Source organism: Pocillopora verrucosa, chromosome 14, assembly GCF_036669915.1.
Source record: "Pocillopora verrucosa isolate sample1 chromosome 14, ASM3666991v2, whole genome shotgun sequence".
Taxonomy (NCBI): Eukaryota; Metazoa; Cnidaria; class Anthozoa; order Scleractinia; family Pocilloporidae; genus Pocillopora; species Pocillopora verrucosa.
This window is the reverse complement of record NC_089325.1, coordinates 19,545,106-19,563,012: the sequence shown is the minus strand read 5'-3', so window position 1 is coordinate 19,563,012 and position 17,907 is coordinate 19,545,106. Positions and strand designations below refer to the sequence as shown.

At 37.5% G+C, this 17,907-nt stretch overlaps 2 protein-coding genes across 2 annotated transcripts in view; one reads left to right on the top strand and one right to left on the bottom strand.

Moving 5' to 3' along the window:
- Positions 1-105: 105 nt before the first annotated feature.
- On the top strand, positions 106-10,525 carry LOC131793332 (N(4)-(Beta-N-acetylglucosaminyl)-L-asparaginase). The gene is given in 13 exon segments (XM_059110739.2): positions 106-360; positions 363-464; positions 4,271-4,379; positions 4,948-4,995; positions 5,713-5,825; positions 6,252-6,312; positions 6,926-6,977; positions 7,267-7,319; positions 7,633-7,697; positions 7,866-7,941; positions 8,222-8,329; positions 8,693-8,826; positions 8,934-10,525. Coding segments are annotated over 13 exon segments (1,140 nt in total). The 5' UTR covers positions 106-248; the 3' UTR covers positions 9,041-10,525.
- The window catches only part of LOC131793347 (uncharacterized), a 49,107-nt gene continuing 41,487 nt past the window's right edge, over positions 10,288-17,907 (bottom strand). Inside the window, exons 53-58 of the mRNA XM_066161830.1 lie at positions 16,417-17,453; positions 15,557-15,708; positions 12,021-12,186; positions 11,879-11,939; positions 11,471-11,669; positions 10,288-10,802 (exon numbers count right to left, since the gene is read on the bottom strand). Of these exons, the coding sequence (XP_066017927.1) occupies positions 10,473-10,802; positions 11,471-11,669; positions 11,879-11,939; positions 12,021-12,186; positions 15,557-15,708; positions 16,417-17,453 (1,945 nt within the window). The 3' untranslated portion in view covers positions 10,288-10,472. The remainder of the gene's footprint in view (positions 10,803-11,470; positions 11,670-11,878; positions 11,940-12,020; positions 12,187-15,556; positions 15,709-16,416; positions 17,454-17,907) is intronic.

The window sequence follows — 17,907 nt, the reverse complement described above, 5'->3', positions numbered from 1 at the left end:
TCCCATTTTATCATTGGTCAATAAGATTAGCCAATTATGTAAGCGGTACACGTAAGCAGATTCTTTTGTTTTGTTTTCAGTTTCGCTTTCGTCCTTCATCGTAATTAATGTTGAATTTATTCACTTTGCTTCAAGTACGAAGGAAAGTAAATATTAATCTTATATCAAAAAAAGGATAAGAAAGAGGGACAAAAAAAGTAAAACGCTTTCAAACAGAAAACGAAAAAAAACTATATTAGATTGTAGGCATGCAAAGCGTGAATGCAGCAGAAGTGATCGACCGTGGGAAGATTGGTTCGATTAAAGCCATTATGGAGGAAGTGTCAGGTCGATATTGTCAAGTAGTAATTTTAGTTTTATTTTGTTTGTGGAAGGACAAATTTTTAAATATGGTGAAACTTCGACCCTCAAGAGTCTCCCAGTTGTGATAAATACATGGCCTTTTACAAATGCAACAGCTGAAGGTAGGATATGAAAGAGGCTCAAGCATACAATCGACAAGCTTAATTATTCGAGCACTATAAGCTTACTGTATAACTGAAGCAGTGATCCACTTAGAAGGTTGGCAGAACTAAAAAGTAAATCGAAGATCAAAAATCAAATTTGAGTAATTCAAAGAATTTTAGCTATTCTCACAACATTTCAAGTGTTTATAGTCATTATTTGCCACCACCAAACTCGCCCCCACTTGACTCCCCACCACTGACAGTCAAATCGCCACCGGTGTTACGTTTATCCTTCCCATGAAACTTACATCAAATGAGAGCAAACTTTTATTGGTATATTTCAAAATTAGAAGAATGAACAAATATGGCAAAAGGAACTCAAACTTTTTGAGTATTGTCCCAATTATGGAACATTAACCATCAAATGGAAAAAAAAAACATGTTGATATCATGATATTGATCAGTCTACACATGGGAAAACCAGGGTGATTTTCACCAAATTGCAGATGTTTATGAAACTGCATGAAACTTCCATCAAATTAAAGCAAAGATCGATATAGTAGTCTATTGCAACATAAAAAAGTGTGTATATAGCCAGGGGGGTGCTCCTTAATCAAAACGTGTTAAAAGTTTTTAGAAATCCAGAGAAAGAGACTTCAACAATAGTGCTTTGTTTTGCAATGGTATTGATCAAATGGTTTAACAAATGTAGTAGTTGGCAGAATATCCCTGACATGCTACTTATTATTTTAATAAATTCAAGGGTTGATCCATTTGCCCTTCAGTGACTCCTGACTAAAGCCAAGTTGCTTTCTGCAAAATTTTGCATCATCAAAACCCATAAATGAATATACTTCGAGATCTAGGCTTTCATTAGATTTGATAGCAAATTCATCATGTTCAGAAGGAAAAACTTGTGTTAAAGGTCATATGTCAACATTATTTGAGCTTAAAACAAAGAGAGGACGCCAAGTCTGTTTCTGAAAACTTCAGTGTATTTGTAGGGGCTTTTATGGTCACAATATACTGCCACTTCCTAGCCTTTATTTGATGCAAGTTTCATGCTATTTCATAAGCACTGGTGAAAATGACACGGTGAAAATAATTGACACACTACACATAAGTATGGAGTCCCTTTCCCTTTTTGCAATATACTACTACATCTTAGCTTTCATTCGACAGACTATACATAACACTTGAGTCAAATTGCCACAGGTGGTGATTTGACTCATGGTGATGGCAAGTTTTTTTGTGGTGGTGAACTGACCAGATACCCATTTCCAATAATGCATGTGTTCACACCACTGACTTGCTTTGGGAACTCATCAGGCATACCTAGCAAGATTTATTTGGAGGGGGGGGGGGGGACCAGAAGCTATCAGTTGTGCAAAATTTCAAGGATCTTTTGCTCTTCTACACCAGGAAAAAACTTTTCATTGCAGTCAAACATCCATTAGAATTCATATTTATGGTTGGAAAAGAAAAATATATTTTTTTTTATACAGGCATGGTTATATCTCTGATAAATTTTTGACCTGAGAAGAATGCTCAGTTACCATAGCTCCTTAAATAAGCACTTGGGAGGGAGAGGAGGGTGCTAATTGGAAGGAGGAAGCTCAATTGTGCAGCAATAGGACAAAAATTAAAAGAACAGATAACACGTATATAGAACTCAATGAGCACATGGAGATAGAAATAACTGCAATAGAGAAGAACATATTGCCTTGTACTGATGCAGCTACAGTTGAAGCTTAAGTAGTTACACATAAAGTGGCAAATTAGAGACATGTTTTTCTTGTATCCCTACTATTTAAGTAAGTGAGGGAAGAGGCCAAGGGGAAGAGGTTTTTAATGGGGGCACTTGTTTGAAACTATGGCCCAAGGGGTGGGCTGCTCATTTGTGGGAGGTTGCTTATTAGAGTGCTGGTACTTATTTGTGAAAATATGGTATGTCAGTCAAGTCTCAACTTTTGGTGTCAAAGTACCAACCTTTCAAGGGAATTAACAAATTATTGTCACATTTCGATGTTTGATTGACAAAAAAGACAGATATAACAAAGAAACAAAGGGGTGTGAACAGAACTCAACAAGCGAGCAAATAAATTACCATTGCTGGTAGACTGCAGTTTAAGTGATTGCAGAAGATAAGCCTGAAAAAAATTAGGCTTTGAAGAGATTTGAACCAGTGCCTCCAAGATACTAGTTGGGAGCTACTACCAACTGAGCTTGGAAGCCTCATGCTGAGAGCAAGAAAATTGACAAGTTTCAATCCATCCTTCAAAATACTCTCCTTTCAAACATCATGGTATAATGGTTGGCTTTAATCTAAACCACCAAATGATGTTTTCTGGCTCTCAATATGTTTGCATTTCTCTCCCCTTGTGTGAAAATAATTAGTGAGTTGTAACTTCCCTAATTAATCCTTGGACCCTATACTAAGTGACTAGCCAGGTCCATAGACAAGTTTTTTCACATGTAAGGGGGGAGGGCAAAGGCAGGAATTTTCTACACCAGAGACAAAAGATTCTTTGGGGTCCAGGAGCATGAGACTACCTGAGACTGCATTCTGAAGTTGCTTTTGAATTAACAGTATGTGTTAAACAAACTTTCCTAGCCCAGGGGGGTGTGAATGCACCATTCCTCCCTACAGCACTGCTACTGTCTAATTTCTCCTTACAATATCACCCCTGAATCACACACTAAGGTCACAAGAATAAAGGAAATGATCACCAACCAAAGAAGCTCTTGATTGTTAAACAAATTCTCCTTGTTAGTGCCACAGGAAATGTGGAGAAAACAGCGTAGAAAATATGCATACAAATGTTAGGGTGTAAAGGGTTAATTCCTTTCATGGTGCTCCTTCACTAGATGATGTCAGTGTTCTATGCACTCCAATTTCTGTCAGATGAATCAAGAGTTTGCATATTTTACAGCTTTGTTTGAAGCAAGATACAAGGGGAGAAACTGCGAAACAAACTTGCTTTTCAAGATTTAGATCTTACTCACACAATCAAACTTGACTGAAATGAACTGAAGTTTCATTGCCAACAAAGATTGTTGTTTTTGTGATTCTTCTACTTGATGCAACTGTGCCATTCTTTGACATGTTTTTGATATTTCAACCTCTGGCAATCTGAAATCAGGAGGCATTTGATCTAAGATGTCTTCCTTCCTAGTATTCATGAAGTATTCCACCAGTCACTTGCATTCTTCTCTGTCTACACACAAGCCTCTGGGAGAGTGTTTATTCTACACGAAATGCATGTAGAAATTGGGATACTCCATAATAGGCCACAAGAAAGTGTTGCAGACCCATCTTCCTGTCTTTGATAGAGAATGCAGTAGCCAGTGCAATCAATATGAAATACACACAGACTACTAGAAGAATACTTTTGGAACAATTTTTTTCAAAAACTGTTAAAAAACATTTACTGATTAACACTCATGTATTCACAGAATATATTAAAAATGTATGTCAAAGAAACATATTTTGGTCATGCAAACACAAGAAAGGAATCAACCAAAGAAATAACATGTAATAGTGTCATTTAATGAATATTTTCTATATTGTAATATGTTGTATTTTTATGACTGGGTATAATCATATGTACACATTAATTTACTCATTTAACTGCTTTTTGTTATCTGTTCATCATTTTTTACATGTTTATAATAAATAAGGTCTTTGAAAAAATGCAGCACATTTTTTATTTTAGTAATTGGTCATCAGAAATTATCCCACATAATATGTGTTGAGTTATCTATAAACTGGATAGCAATTTGAATGCAAAACTTGCCTTTGTATTTATTCAAATTTTGAATAGCTTGGCATGTTATTTCAAGTGACAAAGGAAGTGCGCTGGATGCAGTTGAATCTGGATGCACAGTGTGTGAAATGGAGCAATGTGATGGCACTGTAGGGTTTGGTGGAAGGTTAGTTCATAAAAATATAGGCTGATGTTAGTAATGGACACTGCTAGGTGAGTCTGAAGTTCTGCAAATGTTTATGTTTACTCTGACGATATGATTACTCTTAACAAGCCTGATTTTGACATTTTGAGAAGATATGAAATTTAAAGTGAATAACTACATTCAACTTCCAATTTAAATTCCATTAGTCTTGCAAAATTATCAAGGGTGATTAAGACTTAAACTGTTAACATCTCTTTGTAGGCATTAAAGGTAACAATGAAGAGATGGAAAGATTGATGTAGGAATATGGCCAAAACCACATTTGTTAACTGAAGAAGAGATCATCAGCAACATACCTTTAGTCTTTTTTTCTGTGTTCTTTCATAAACATTTTTTGCACGACCATGACTAATCAATCACAGTGAGGTCCATGAAACCCAAGCTACATTGAGTTTCATTTGTGAGCCACACCTCAGATTTTTTGTCCACCCAGTGTGCCAAAATTATGTGTGGCTTTTACTCTACGTTTTTCATGGTTTACCACAAGAAAAATGTCTATAACTGATATTTATTATGTTCATGTTGACAGCCCCAATGAAGATGGAGAGACAACATTAGATGCCATGATTATGAATGGGTAAGTTTGCCTTGAAACTTTGATGGTGTTGAAATAAAGATGGGTCCATGGCCAGAGGAACTCATAAATGGGTGGGGTTAATAACATTAGTAGTCAATCTTTGGTTACATGCATGTAACTGTAATTGTGACCCGAGGGAGAGGAGGAACCCTTAAATTTTTTTGTTATGCACAAGTGAAAAAAGAAAGGTATAAGTGTGTCAACTCACACACCAAATGGGGCCATATTCATAGACAGGGCTTTTTAGGACTCTCTTGGTGATAGAAGAAAGCAAACAGAATTAGTCGTGGCAAAGTTCAATTTGCCAAAAAACTGATCAAAGCTGTGAAAAATTTACCACTAACCATTATTTTCCCCACTTTTTGCCAAAGTGGGGCCATGACAGTAAAATAGTGTGTGAGTCATAGATTCCCCTCAGTCATTACCATTTTGTAAACCTAATCCAATGCACTGAAATTAATAATCAATGTAATTAGTTATGGTACATTTTCTCAACTTATATGTATGTTGATTACAAGGGTTTATGTAACTCATGGTTAAGATATCTCATATTTTAATGCAGTTTCTTAATGAGGTAAAAATTATTTTCCATAGTAAGTAATTAAGGCCAGTAAGTCTGATATATAGTCAGCTTACAGCTCAGACACCATATAGGGCTGTAATGTTATGTTGTGTTACACCTTGAAGGGTCAAATGGTTCACTTTTTTCCTTTTTAGTGTTACACATGATGTTGGAGCTGTTGGCTGTCTAAAGAGAGTGAAAAGAGCCATTTCAGTTGCACGCAGTGTCATGGAACACACCTCAGAGACATTTTTGGTAGGAGATGATGGTAAGATAACATTGTGAGCAGCCTTTTCTTCTTATATGCTTTTCACCAACTTTTGCTGGTGATGTGCTAGTTATAGTCCTGTATCAATAGCAACTTTAGGCAGACTACAGTTACAGATATTAAATAATCCCATAAGGTACTACTCTCTGACTGCTCATATAAGTGGGATGAGGTGAAATTGGTGACTCTTGCAAGAGCTAGCAAAGAGGCTGCTTTGGTGGGTACTCCCCAATTGTCAAAATGTTTGGAATATTCTGGGACACAAAGTAGAATTCAGACCATTCCTAGAGGTGGAATGGTGGAGTAAGGAAATTATGGCACTGTGAAATAATGAGAGGATATCTTGAAGTGATGACAACAACGATGTACTGCATCAAACAAGACAATCATTCATTTAACATAGATATGTTGTGTTTTTTCTAAAAGCTACCCAGTTTGCAGTGCAGATGGGATTCACAAATGAAGACTTGCACACTAACCACTCATGGTATGCAAGCTAGAGAGTAATAACATGTGAACAATGCTTCTAACACTCAGTTCTGTTGGCAAAAACAATGAAAAATTGTACTGAAATGAATAAACAGTAATGAAATGTATTTAACGCAATTAAAAAAATTGTAATCGTTATTGGTAAAAGTATAATGAGAAAATATAATTAAGATGAAGTATTTTCACAAATGCCCATGGTATTTTTACATGCAACAGATTTTTGGAGAGTTAAGCATTAATCCTGTGTTTTTTGTGTTGGTCAGTAGTTGAAGCTGCATTCAATGGTTTGCATTTTCTTGATTAAACTTATAATCTTGGGTCCTGTATTGTTTTGACAACCTAACACCATGTTTTCACACCTAACAAAGAATCCTGAAAACATGCTGCTGCCAAAACTTTTTTTTTTTTTTTCGCATACCACCTGAACTAATTTTGATTTTTATATATGCTGGGCAAATTAGCTCAGGAAATGCTTCATATTAAGATGTACTCTCTTTTACTTTGGCTGCTCTTTGATGAGCTGTGGAATTGGTCAGCTAAAACAACACTGAACTAGATGAGTGCTACATCAGCCAATTTTATTGTCTACAACCCTATTTTATGACTTTCAGGCAGATGTGGAGAGACTGGGAAAAGAATAATTGCCAACCCAACTTTTGGAAGGTAAAGTTGACATGGTAAAATATTTTTCTTTGTTTTATTTATTTATTTCTTTAATGCATTTGCATGTCACTTTGAACCATGCTGCAGGGGCAACTGGAGATTTGAAATAGTGTTGAAATAGTATCTTGTATTCATATTATATAGGTGGTATATTTCTAGAAGAGCTCTATGTGGCTTCAGTTAAGATGTGATTATAGTTTCTTTTGGATGTCAGGACTGTATTGCTTACTGAGATGCCTAGTAACTAAATGCTTATTGTTCAGAACTGATTATCATTCCTTTGCTATAGGACGTGGTTCCTGATCCTCATCAGTCATGTGGTCCTTACAAACCTGTGACAGGGTAAGTTTATTCTTACCCACCAACAGTGCTTACAGTTTATCAATTCAACACACTCAAACTGAAAGATTCATTGCTTAACCAGCTTTACTTAACCTTAGCAGGGACCGAACTACTGTTGTTCAAACAGTATATGTTGAACTGGATGACAGTCATTCAGAACAGTGCTATGTTCTACGATATCCAGACCCTTCATATATAGCTTAGAATGTTGCTGTAAAGGTGTGAAAATTCATGTTCTGTCTGTAAACCACAGTCTCAGAGAGCAAGAATAGGCTTTATTGTCTAAGTATTAATTAATAATTGGTTTCCACAGGGAACGGAAAAGTTCAAGGCCGACTTCCCATTCAGACATTGGGCGGCAAAATCATGATACAATTGGTGAGGAGAAGATCCCTATATTGAGCCTTTTTTGCACCTGACTTGGGCTGGTATTGATGGACTGATCCTTTTGCTTATAAATGACCAATAATATGCAAGTCTGGAAGATAGTAACTGAAAACTTTTGTGTTTTTCCACTCAATATAGATAACATATTTAATTTTTCAGGTATGATTGTAGTGGACAGAGTTGGGAACATTGCTGCAGGAACGAGTACAAATGGAGCAAACCACAAGATTCCTGGGTAAGAGAACAGCCGAGTCAAAGTACTGGTAGTTAGAAGCATTTTAATGTGGCAGTGTGTAGTTTCACATGTTTGTTTCTAACGTCTTTCTGAAAAATGTATTGTCCCTTTCCTTTTTCTTTCTTTTGATATTTTTTCTTTGCTATCGACTCATTAAACAGACCAACACTAAGAAGTGAAGATGGTTGTCCAAGAAAACTGTGGCTGTTTAGTCTGTTCCTGCCTTACTTTACCAGTAAACTCCTTTTTTATTTTTTTTATTTATCTATTTGTTGCACAGGCGTGTGGGAGACTCACCCATTGCTGGAGCTGGAGCATACGTTGATAATGAGGTAGGAGGTGCTGCTGCGACAGGCGATGGAGATATCATGATGCGATTTCTTCCGAGGTAAAAGGCCACTTTTGCCAGGTTGCAAATAGAAGTATTTCAGGTTTAATGGTTAAATCCTGGTCATTAATGAACCTTTTGTGGAGAGAGGGACTCGTTGACAGTATGAAAATATTGGCACCCAGCTATTTATATTATTGCTGATATTTAAAATCTAACCAAATAAAAAATGAAAGAACTGATGCAGCCACTGGCCGCTATTCCTTATGTTACCAGAACATACTAAGCATTGTCCACTAGCTCTTACCAGCCAACAGTTTATTCCCAACGAAGGAAATTTCCCTTTTTTTGTCTAAGCTTTAATAATTAACAATTACACAACTCAACTGAGAGGATTTTTTTCTTCTTTTATTTTTGGTGCAGTTTTCAGGCAGTTGAGTTCATGCGTCAGGGTAAAAGTCCAACGGAAGCAGCAACACTAGCTCTTACACGAATAGCAAAATATTACCCAAAGTTTAGTGGGGGCTTGGTAGTAGTCAACAAGGATGGCGAGTTTGGTAAGTTCTGCTGTTTTTGATTGTTAAATTTGATTAGCAAATTTTGAACCATGAAACCCATTACCTTTCCTGAGAATACATTTCTGATTGTTTTCCCTGTGTTTTAGGAGCCGCTGCACATGGTTGGACATTCTTTAAGTATTCTGTTTGCAATCCACAGTTAGGAAAAGTAACTGTTTATTCAGTTCAGCCTATCAATAGTACACTTGTTTGATTTATATTTTTTCCTCCTTTAATTTGAATAATTTTTACACGGAACTTGTCTGAAAAACGTTTTTAAACCAGCTGAGAGCAACAGAGATTTAGATTTGGACAATAGGAATGAGTACATTGCATGTTTTAATTGCAAGTTTGGTGAAATGGAGAAACGAATCCTGGTTTGCGCCGAAAACATTTTAAACTTCTGCAATATACACAAAGGTTTTTTATAAAATAATCCAAATAGTACGCGCGCTCTGATTGGCCATTAAACCATTTTACATGAGCGTATGTAAACTCGGTTTTCGTTCCTCTTTCATTAGTTATTTTATAAAAGAAATGTAAAATGGTTTCCGTGTTTACATAGCCTGATGTAAACACTTGGGAGGTTGGGAGAACAATCGATAAGCTGGAAACCACTCCGCTTCGCGTCGTGGTTTCCTACGCTTATCTCGTGTTCTCCCAACCTCCCGCGTGTTTACATCAGGCTATGTAAACACGGAAACCATTTTACATTTCTTCAATAGTGTGGTACATTTTGAAGCCGCAGTTTTGGTTGAATTTTAAGACTCGATAATAACACAAATAGGAAGATAGTATCTTTTGATTAAAAAAAAGTGTAATGTAAATCGACGAATAGGTCATAAAAAAGATGTTGGGGTAAAGATGCAGGGTAAATTATCCCGATTTGAACAACCTAGTCCTCATAGTCGTGTCGGGTAATTTCTTACGAGGTTAGCAAGGTTTTGTGGGTAAATTTCGCAACTACGATATCTCCTCTCTTCGTTTCCCCCTCAAAGAATTTTCGGAGATAAATTTCATTTGTTCTATTATTATCTCTTTGAATGAAAAGTCATTCAACAGAACCGAAGATATTTGTCCGATATAGACCTTTATTTGTCAGACAAATCAGAACGAGGTCGACAGACTCGACCCAGTGATTGGCTAGGCGCAATCAGAAGTCAACTAAAAAAAAATAATAATGATAATGATTATTATAATAATAACCAGTTAAAAGGTTAAACGTCTTATCAACAAACTTCCTTGTGCAGTATCTAATAAACCAAGATCCTTTATTTTACTTAAAACTTGAGTTCTTAAGTAGCATACTCAATTGAGTATTTAAGATCAAAAGAGTGAAATAATCGGCGTTGTCTGGATAATTTTGATTGCCTTGCGTAAACACGCATCCTGTGTGTAACTACAGGAATTACGGGGAAAAAATGCGGCTAATCTATAATCTAACATACTAGTGTATAAAGGTTGAAAAAATTCGATGGCTCCTTTCGACTGGAGAAATATTACTAGTTAAGTCATTACATGAAAACAAACCATGTTTAATACATGCATGCATTGTGAGATTCTCGTTTAGATGCAACTGTAGTTACAATTTTGTCGTTGCGATGCTTGGCTGTGTTAGAACCTCGCACTTTCCTTTAGGGAGCTACTTATTCTTTGAAGTGTTTCCCGGATATGTGTGGCGTCTCGTGTGTCGTCCTCGTTGCCCTTGCACAGTGCAAGAATCTCCTTGATCTACAATTCCCCAATGAAAAGTGAGAACATTTTTCCATCAACAATGAGATACTTTCGATTCTTTGTTTAGCAATTGCTATACTTACCTCATTTGTTTTCCGTGCAAAATTTCTGTAACCAACAACTGTTTCCATCAATTTGCGAAATTGTCGAAGATCTTCTTGGCGCAAAAAGGAAGAGTTGTCATTTTGTTTAAGCAAAAAGGCTCGTCCAAAGTTTCCAAGTACTCCTTTCACTGGTCGAACCTAAAAGTCAGAGGAAGTTTGCGTTAAGACAACGTGAGAAGTGTCTAGTGCTTGTAAAGGGACCGAGGCTTAATATTTACCAATTCCATTTTCATCATCATTGCGCAAAAGCATTACATTTAACATTTCCATCCTAGCAGTGGGCAGTAAGTTTGTCACCATGGACCTAGCTAAATGGCTTAGCCTGCCATGAGTCTCCTATAGCTCAGTGGTAGAGCATCTGAAGAACCAACCGGATGGTCCTTGCTTCGACTCCTATTGGGAGCACTCGAAGGTTTCTTCCTCCGATTATATCTGTGTCATTCACTGAATACATCATCTCTTAGGTATGAAAGTGCATGACGAATAAGTTTATTGATCAAATGTGCTCACTAATGCAATCAGAGGTAGAGGCCGCCCGCCAACGCGTCAAATCATGTAGAGCCGTGACATGAACAGTGTCAAATGAGTATGGGTTACTATTAAGTAGGTTTCTAAGAAATGAGCAGATTGGCATGCTGATACCGCTTCATTACGGTGTAAACAAAACGGAAGTCTCGTGAAAAATCCAATTACTCCGTTACTAAATTGTATTGAAATGACTGTAGTTGTATCCAAAGGACTTTCTAGGTGTATCGAATCAACTTCGGCTTGTATCTTATCGACTTGCATAGCTAAGGTAAGCTTACCCCTTCGTTGAAGGAAACGAGTACGTTGGACGGAGAAATATTATTATGACAGATTCCTGTTTTGTGAAGGTGTTCAACAGCCTTGACAACATCTAAAAGTACAATTAGCAGTTGGGTAATACTTGGTTCACATCTTCCAACACCTTCCTCAAGGAAATCGCTCAACGAGGTGCTTGACACAAAGGCAAAGCAAATTAACCTACAACGGAAAACCTGCTGTTAATTTTGAAATAGCTAAAGCCAGCTCCTTTTGGCTCAGTGATAGCTTCTAGCATATAAACTTCTTAATTTAAAAAAGGACCAATTTTTTTTTCTTTTGATTTTCTTTTTTCGACCTTTGGTTTGCTTCGAGGAATTATAGTTTCAAACAATTTAGAAAAGTTTTGGGCAGTTTAATTTACTACTTACAAGTTAGCGTTCTTTATGGATGGTAGCTTGGTCGTTTGAAAACCAATGTTGACATCACACACTGAAATGAAAAAATAGCACAACAATTGCATCGCCTTATTTGATTTCCAACGAGCTAATGATGATATCAAAATGGACCTACCTTCGGAATGCCAGCGGAATGCAATCAGGTTGTCATGTGCACCATTTTTAGCTATTTCTCTTAAAATTTCAATTTCGTTTTTCCAGTCTTTCTCTTTAGATCTTGTAAAGTACTTCAAAAGGCACATTTCCAAACTGTCTTTTTCCACCCAGCAAGTAGCATATCCCTGTGCACAAAGGTTATATAACTGGTTAGTTCTAATGGCGTACATATGAGTCATATGAAAGTGCAGTCGGCTAAGACACTAAGGTAGCCGGAAAACTTGGAACCTGAGGGTTTGTAACTAGATGTAACTTACAGGATTTTAAAACCCCATTTACACCAGCAGAACATGTCTAGTTAAACCAGGTTTAGATGAATGAAAATCAAAAAGAGAGAACTGAAAAACTGAATTTTTCAGAGGTTTCAAGTAGACACTAACTTGAATTTGAAGTCAACAAACTTGGTTTAGGCAGCTTTTGTAAAAAAAAAATTTAAGCCGAGTTCAAGAAACAGATTTAAAACATTTCCAAACTTTGGTGCTTTTAGTTTAACTTTTGGCTTATTGGAGCGTAGGCCATTGATGATTTACGTCCTCCATCTACTTCTGTCAGAGGCTGCCTTTTCCAGCTGGTGCCATATGTAGTTCCATCTTTTCATGTCTGACTCTATGTCTCTTGTAAATGTGATCTTGGGGCGACCTATTTTCCTAGTGGTTCCATTTTATTGCTTGTCTCGTGATGTTGTTTACAGACTCCCTTAGGGTATACCCTTTCCATTGCCATTTTTTCTTGAAAATCTGATTTTCAATTGGCTATTTTCCTGTTTTTCCCCCAGCACTTAATTGGATATCCTATCTGACCATCTGACTTTTAAGATGCGTCTGAGACAATGATTGACGAATTTCTGTCATTTTTGGTGGCTTTCTTCGCCGCTCTCCAGGTTTCGAACCCGTAGGGCAGAACAGACTCCAAATTTGAATTAAATATTCTCAGTTTGGGTTTTCTTCTCATTGTGTGGGCTGAACATACTTTCTTCAGAATATTAAAAACTATCCTTGCCTTATTTACCCAGCATTTGTTGTCCTGTCTGTCCCACCATATCTGCTCACAGTAATCTCAATTTAGACAAGAGATGAAGAATCCTCTTAGATGTTGTCCCTGATAGTGATAGATGTCTTGTTGTTGCAGTTGCTCTTCATTATCTGGGTTTTCATTACATTTGGTCGTAGTCCTAGCTTGCTGGCATTTTTGGTAGTGGAGAGAAGAGCAATATAGTCGGCAAAGTCGACTTTGTCTGTTTGTTGCCACAGTGTCCATTGGATACCGTTACTCTTTCCATGAGTTGATTCCCTCATAATGTTTCGTTAGTCGCCAAATAGATTTTCTGTCGAGGCCATCGAAAGCATTTTCAAAGTCATTGTAGTTAATTTATAGCGGTGTATTCTATCCGATTGACAGCTCGATGATAATACGTAATGTACCTTTCATGTAGAGCTTCACGATGTAGCTTCCATACCATTCCTGAGGCAGATGTTCTTCCTCCCACACTTCCACATTTGCGATTTGGTTCTCAGCGGTGTTGTTAGGTGAGACCTAAGTGAGTTGGTGCGCTTTTGAGGGGAAAAATTCTCCCCCTATTACCCTCCCGAAATCAGCACAGAAATCTGCTAATCATTCTCCATTCTTGTTCATATCCCACATTGCCCATCGCCTGTTCACCTTTCCTCTGCTGCTACTTCCATAACTGGCGTCGAGATCAACCATGATGATGACTACATCCTTCTCTTCTGACTTGCTGATCACCTGCCTCAGTAAGTTGTACAAGTTGTCCTTATCGTCATCCTCGGCACCATTTGTTAGTGCATAGCATTGTATTATCCATGATCTTATCTTCTTGTGTGTGGTCCTGAAGTAGGCTGTAATACGTCTTGAGATGATTGGTTCCGAAGAGATCATGGCTTTACGCATATAGTGTTATCATGAAGGCAACGCCTTTCGTGTCAGGAGCTCCGTCGTCTTGGTTCCTTGAGTATAGGATGGTAGTGCCATCTGCCATTTTCACTTCCCTACATGATGTTCATCTTGTTTTACGAAGTCCAAGAATTGACAGACCGTATCTCTTCATTTCATTTACAACAATAATTGTCCTTTCTCGTTAGAACATAGTTCTTACATTCCAAGTTCCGAATGTGAACGTGGACTTAGGAGAGAGAAAAGGTGTCGACTGCATAGGGTCCAGTCTGCTCTGTCTGTGCTGCGTCATCCCTTGACTAATAGGCAACCTTTTCCTCTCAAGTCGCTTGTTCTGGAATTAATCAATCCTACTGTAATCCACTAGACTTCGGCGTTCCTCAAGTTTTCTTACTGGAATCATTGCCATTTGTGATATACATAAACGACCTCCTTCAATGTTTGCTACACTCGGCGATAAGTATGTATGCCGATGACGAAGTGATCTATTATACTGGGTTCGATATCAACATCATCAGAGAAAATCTACAAGACCTCAAACGAGTCGAGCAGTGGTTGATGAGAAGCAGACTAATACTAAGACTAATTTGATCAAAGCGAAAGGCCTACTCTTTGGAACAAAGCAACTATTGCAAAACTCATCAGACTTTATTCTGCAGATCCAAGGCAAGGACATAGAGAACATGACAAAGATCGATTATCTTGAGGTCTCGATGAACAGCTTCACTGAAAAGAGCATACCGACTCTATTTGTAACAAAGTCAACAAGCGTTTGGGACTTTTAGCATGGATATGACCTTGCCTTACTCTTAAGGCAGCGAAGTGCGCCTATAATACCCTTATCGAGCTAATCCTGTGTTATACCAACACTACATGGGGTGAACTGTCATCCACCCCCAGCAAAACCCTTGAACGGTTACAAAATCGTGCTGCTTGCATAGTTTTTAGGTATGACTCCACTAAAGACACTTTTAATGTTTTAGGGTGGCTGAGTTAGAAATGAAACGGAAAAGACACAAATGTGTTTTAGTTTATAAATGCTTAAATAAGCTAGTACCTCAGTATTTATGTAACTATTTTGTTAGAGGCTACAATGTACATAGCTATGACACTCGCAGAAGATGCCCAAACCAAACCTAAGCCTTGGGAAACGAACTTTTAAATATTTGGGCACAGCCCTTTTTAATTTGTTGCTTCGTTATACTCAGAACGCGGAGTCACTTTCTTCCTTTAAATTTTTGATGAATACTCACAATTTTTAACATTTTGTATTTTTAAATTATTACATCCTCTATTTTTAAATTACTATTCCTTTTACTCAAGGGGCGCTCTGGATATCAGCCTTACGGCTGATTGGGCCACCATGGTAAAATAAAGTTTACCTTACCTTACCACTGTATCCACTACACAGGGGATCGGCTGCGCCCCAGTCTCTCAAGACGGGGACGTAGGGTTGGACTTTGAGAGACCAAGCTTTGGTGTGAATGGGGTATAAATCTGTTGTTAGGAGAACAAGCTGGCAAGGCTCTCACAAATACAAATATGCGTTCACTTGGCTGTGGATATGTCAGGTTAAATACTCACCATAGACTGATTGGAGCTGCAGTCATTAAATATGTTACAAAATTCAATAATCTTCACGTCAGTCTTTCCAATGGCTGTTTTTCTGTCAGGCAAGTTAGGAGTCACGGTTGACAATGTTATATCAAGGTGCGTATCTAATCTCCCTTGTCCTCCTGTAGAAAGGATTATTATGAAGTTTAAATTTTTAATCATAACTCGACTGTATATGTATTTTGATGCTATTTGATTCCAACAGCACCGTGTTAAAATCGATTAGATTTGTTTCCGGAAACCAGACCAAGACTTTGTGTAAGAAGTCTGGACATATAAAAAGTAAAGTAATGCAATGTAACTCATTTTTACATAACTCTATTTCTCGAAAATAGGAGACGTGTTTTTCGTGTCAAACGAAAGTAAATTTCGCGAAAATCTCCAAATTCCGATCAACATTAACCCATTCAATCGTTTATAGTCCAATCAAACTTAGCATTAACACTGAAAAAAACCCTTTCATCGTGCATATCTGTGACTGACGTGAACCACTGTCATGCTGTAGTCTACACAATTCTGGATGATTTTCTCAACAAAAGGCGTTTTTCTTTTCTTCATATGGGTGCTTGATAGGGATATTTGAGTTAACCCTAAAGTTCATAGCTGAGTTTTCCGATAAACTTTCTTTTATCGAAAAGAAAGTTCGTCCCTTAACTTCACGATTTCGTCACCAGGGAGGACGCTATTAACCAAAAACACGAAACAATGAAATAATCTTTATTTCGATCTAAGTTCACTAAATCCCCAAACGTTTCCATTTGATCACAAAACATTGAGATGAAGAAAACAATAACAGAAAACAGTCGTTTGAATTCATGAAATCGCCTCACCTGAAGAATGAGTTCTTCTTACAAATGAGCTCATCGTTCCCGTCAGAGTTTTCAACTTTTTCCTGGAGGCGGTTGTAGAAAATGTGTAAAGAAGAGGATTGATGGAGGAATTCACAGGAAGAACAAAAACCGCTATCCAAACATATACAAGCTGCTTTGGATCATACAGTCTTCCTGTTAAAGATAATATTCCGATTATGATGACTGGTATCCAGCAGAAAAAGTCTGTGAGGATTATGAACATCATTTTTGTCGCCATAGCAGTCTCGTTTCTAACGTTGGTCGATCTGACGGCTCCGCCAATTTTCTTTGCCTTAACGAACATAGCAATGTAAGAAACAAGCATAAACATGAAAGCCACGAAATTAAAGGCGATGAAGAAAGACACAGAATACTCCCAACCTGCTGGTCGGTCAGATGACAACTGGAGAGAAAGGCACACGGCTGAACGACCATAAAAACCTACACCTTTTTTCGTGTCATTAAAATAATCAATTCCCATCAGTGGCACTGTGGATATCATGATTCCTAAGAGCCACACAACTGTGCACAAAAAACATGCACGCTTGAAAGAAAGCCTCCTGAATCTGAATGAAAATACTATGCATATGAGTCGGTCGGCTGTGATAATTGTCAACATTGCCACAGACACCTCACTTGAAACCATGGATAACACGCCGGCGAACTGACACAGTTTACCTGTCCTCCAGGATAAGTCATGTTTGAAATACACTCCCTGCCACTGAGTGTCTTTAATGGCGATTATTAATAAGTATATCCCCATAAGAAAATCAGATATCGCTAAATTTGTTAGCAGGAATGAGTGAACGCGATTATCTTCTTTCAAGAAACATCTCCAAAGAACCACAATCAAATTCCCTGCGAATGCTAAGATTCCAAGAATCCATATGAATATCTGGAGAGTTTTATTTTTCATGAGGTCATCACAGCTTGAGAAACCATCGGCAGGAGCATCACACTGTAATTGAGGAATTGTTCTAACAGCATAACAGCAGTGGGTGAAATGATCCATGGTGCTGAAAGAAAGCAGTATTTGTCTTCATTGCAAGTCTGCAGGCTTCCCCCATAATAATAACACCTACCCCCATAATAATATCACCTAGCCGCATAATGATATCAGCTATTAATAAAAACTAGTCGTTCTGACGTTGGGGGGGTTATCATTGGCAGTAGAAGCATATTTTTGTCATTCAATCAGCACAAAACTGTTATATTTATCGTTGTAAGCTGTTTGGTCTCGATTTTTAGTTATCATATAACTTAACTAGAAATGTGACAGAGTAAAGTTCATTTGATTAGCCAAAAAAAATTTGTTTATGATTCTGAAGACTGCATTATCGTTCGTTATATTTTTCTATTCAAAGGCTGAATGGAAGTAAATTGAGTCAAGAGAGAGTCACTGGGGCCTTTTACGAGAGGAAAATAAAGTGGAAATGTATCTGTCAGACGGAAGGCGGTTTGCATCTAATG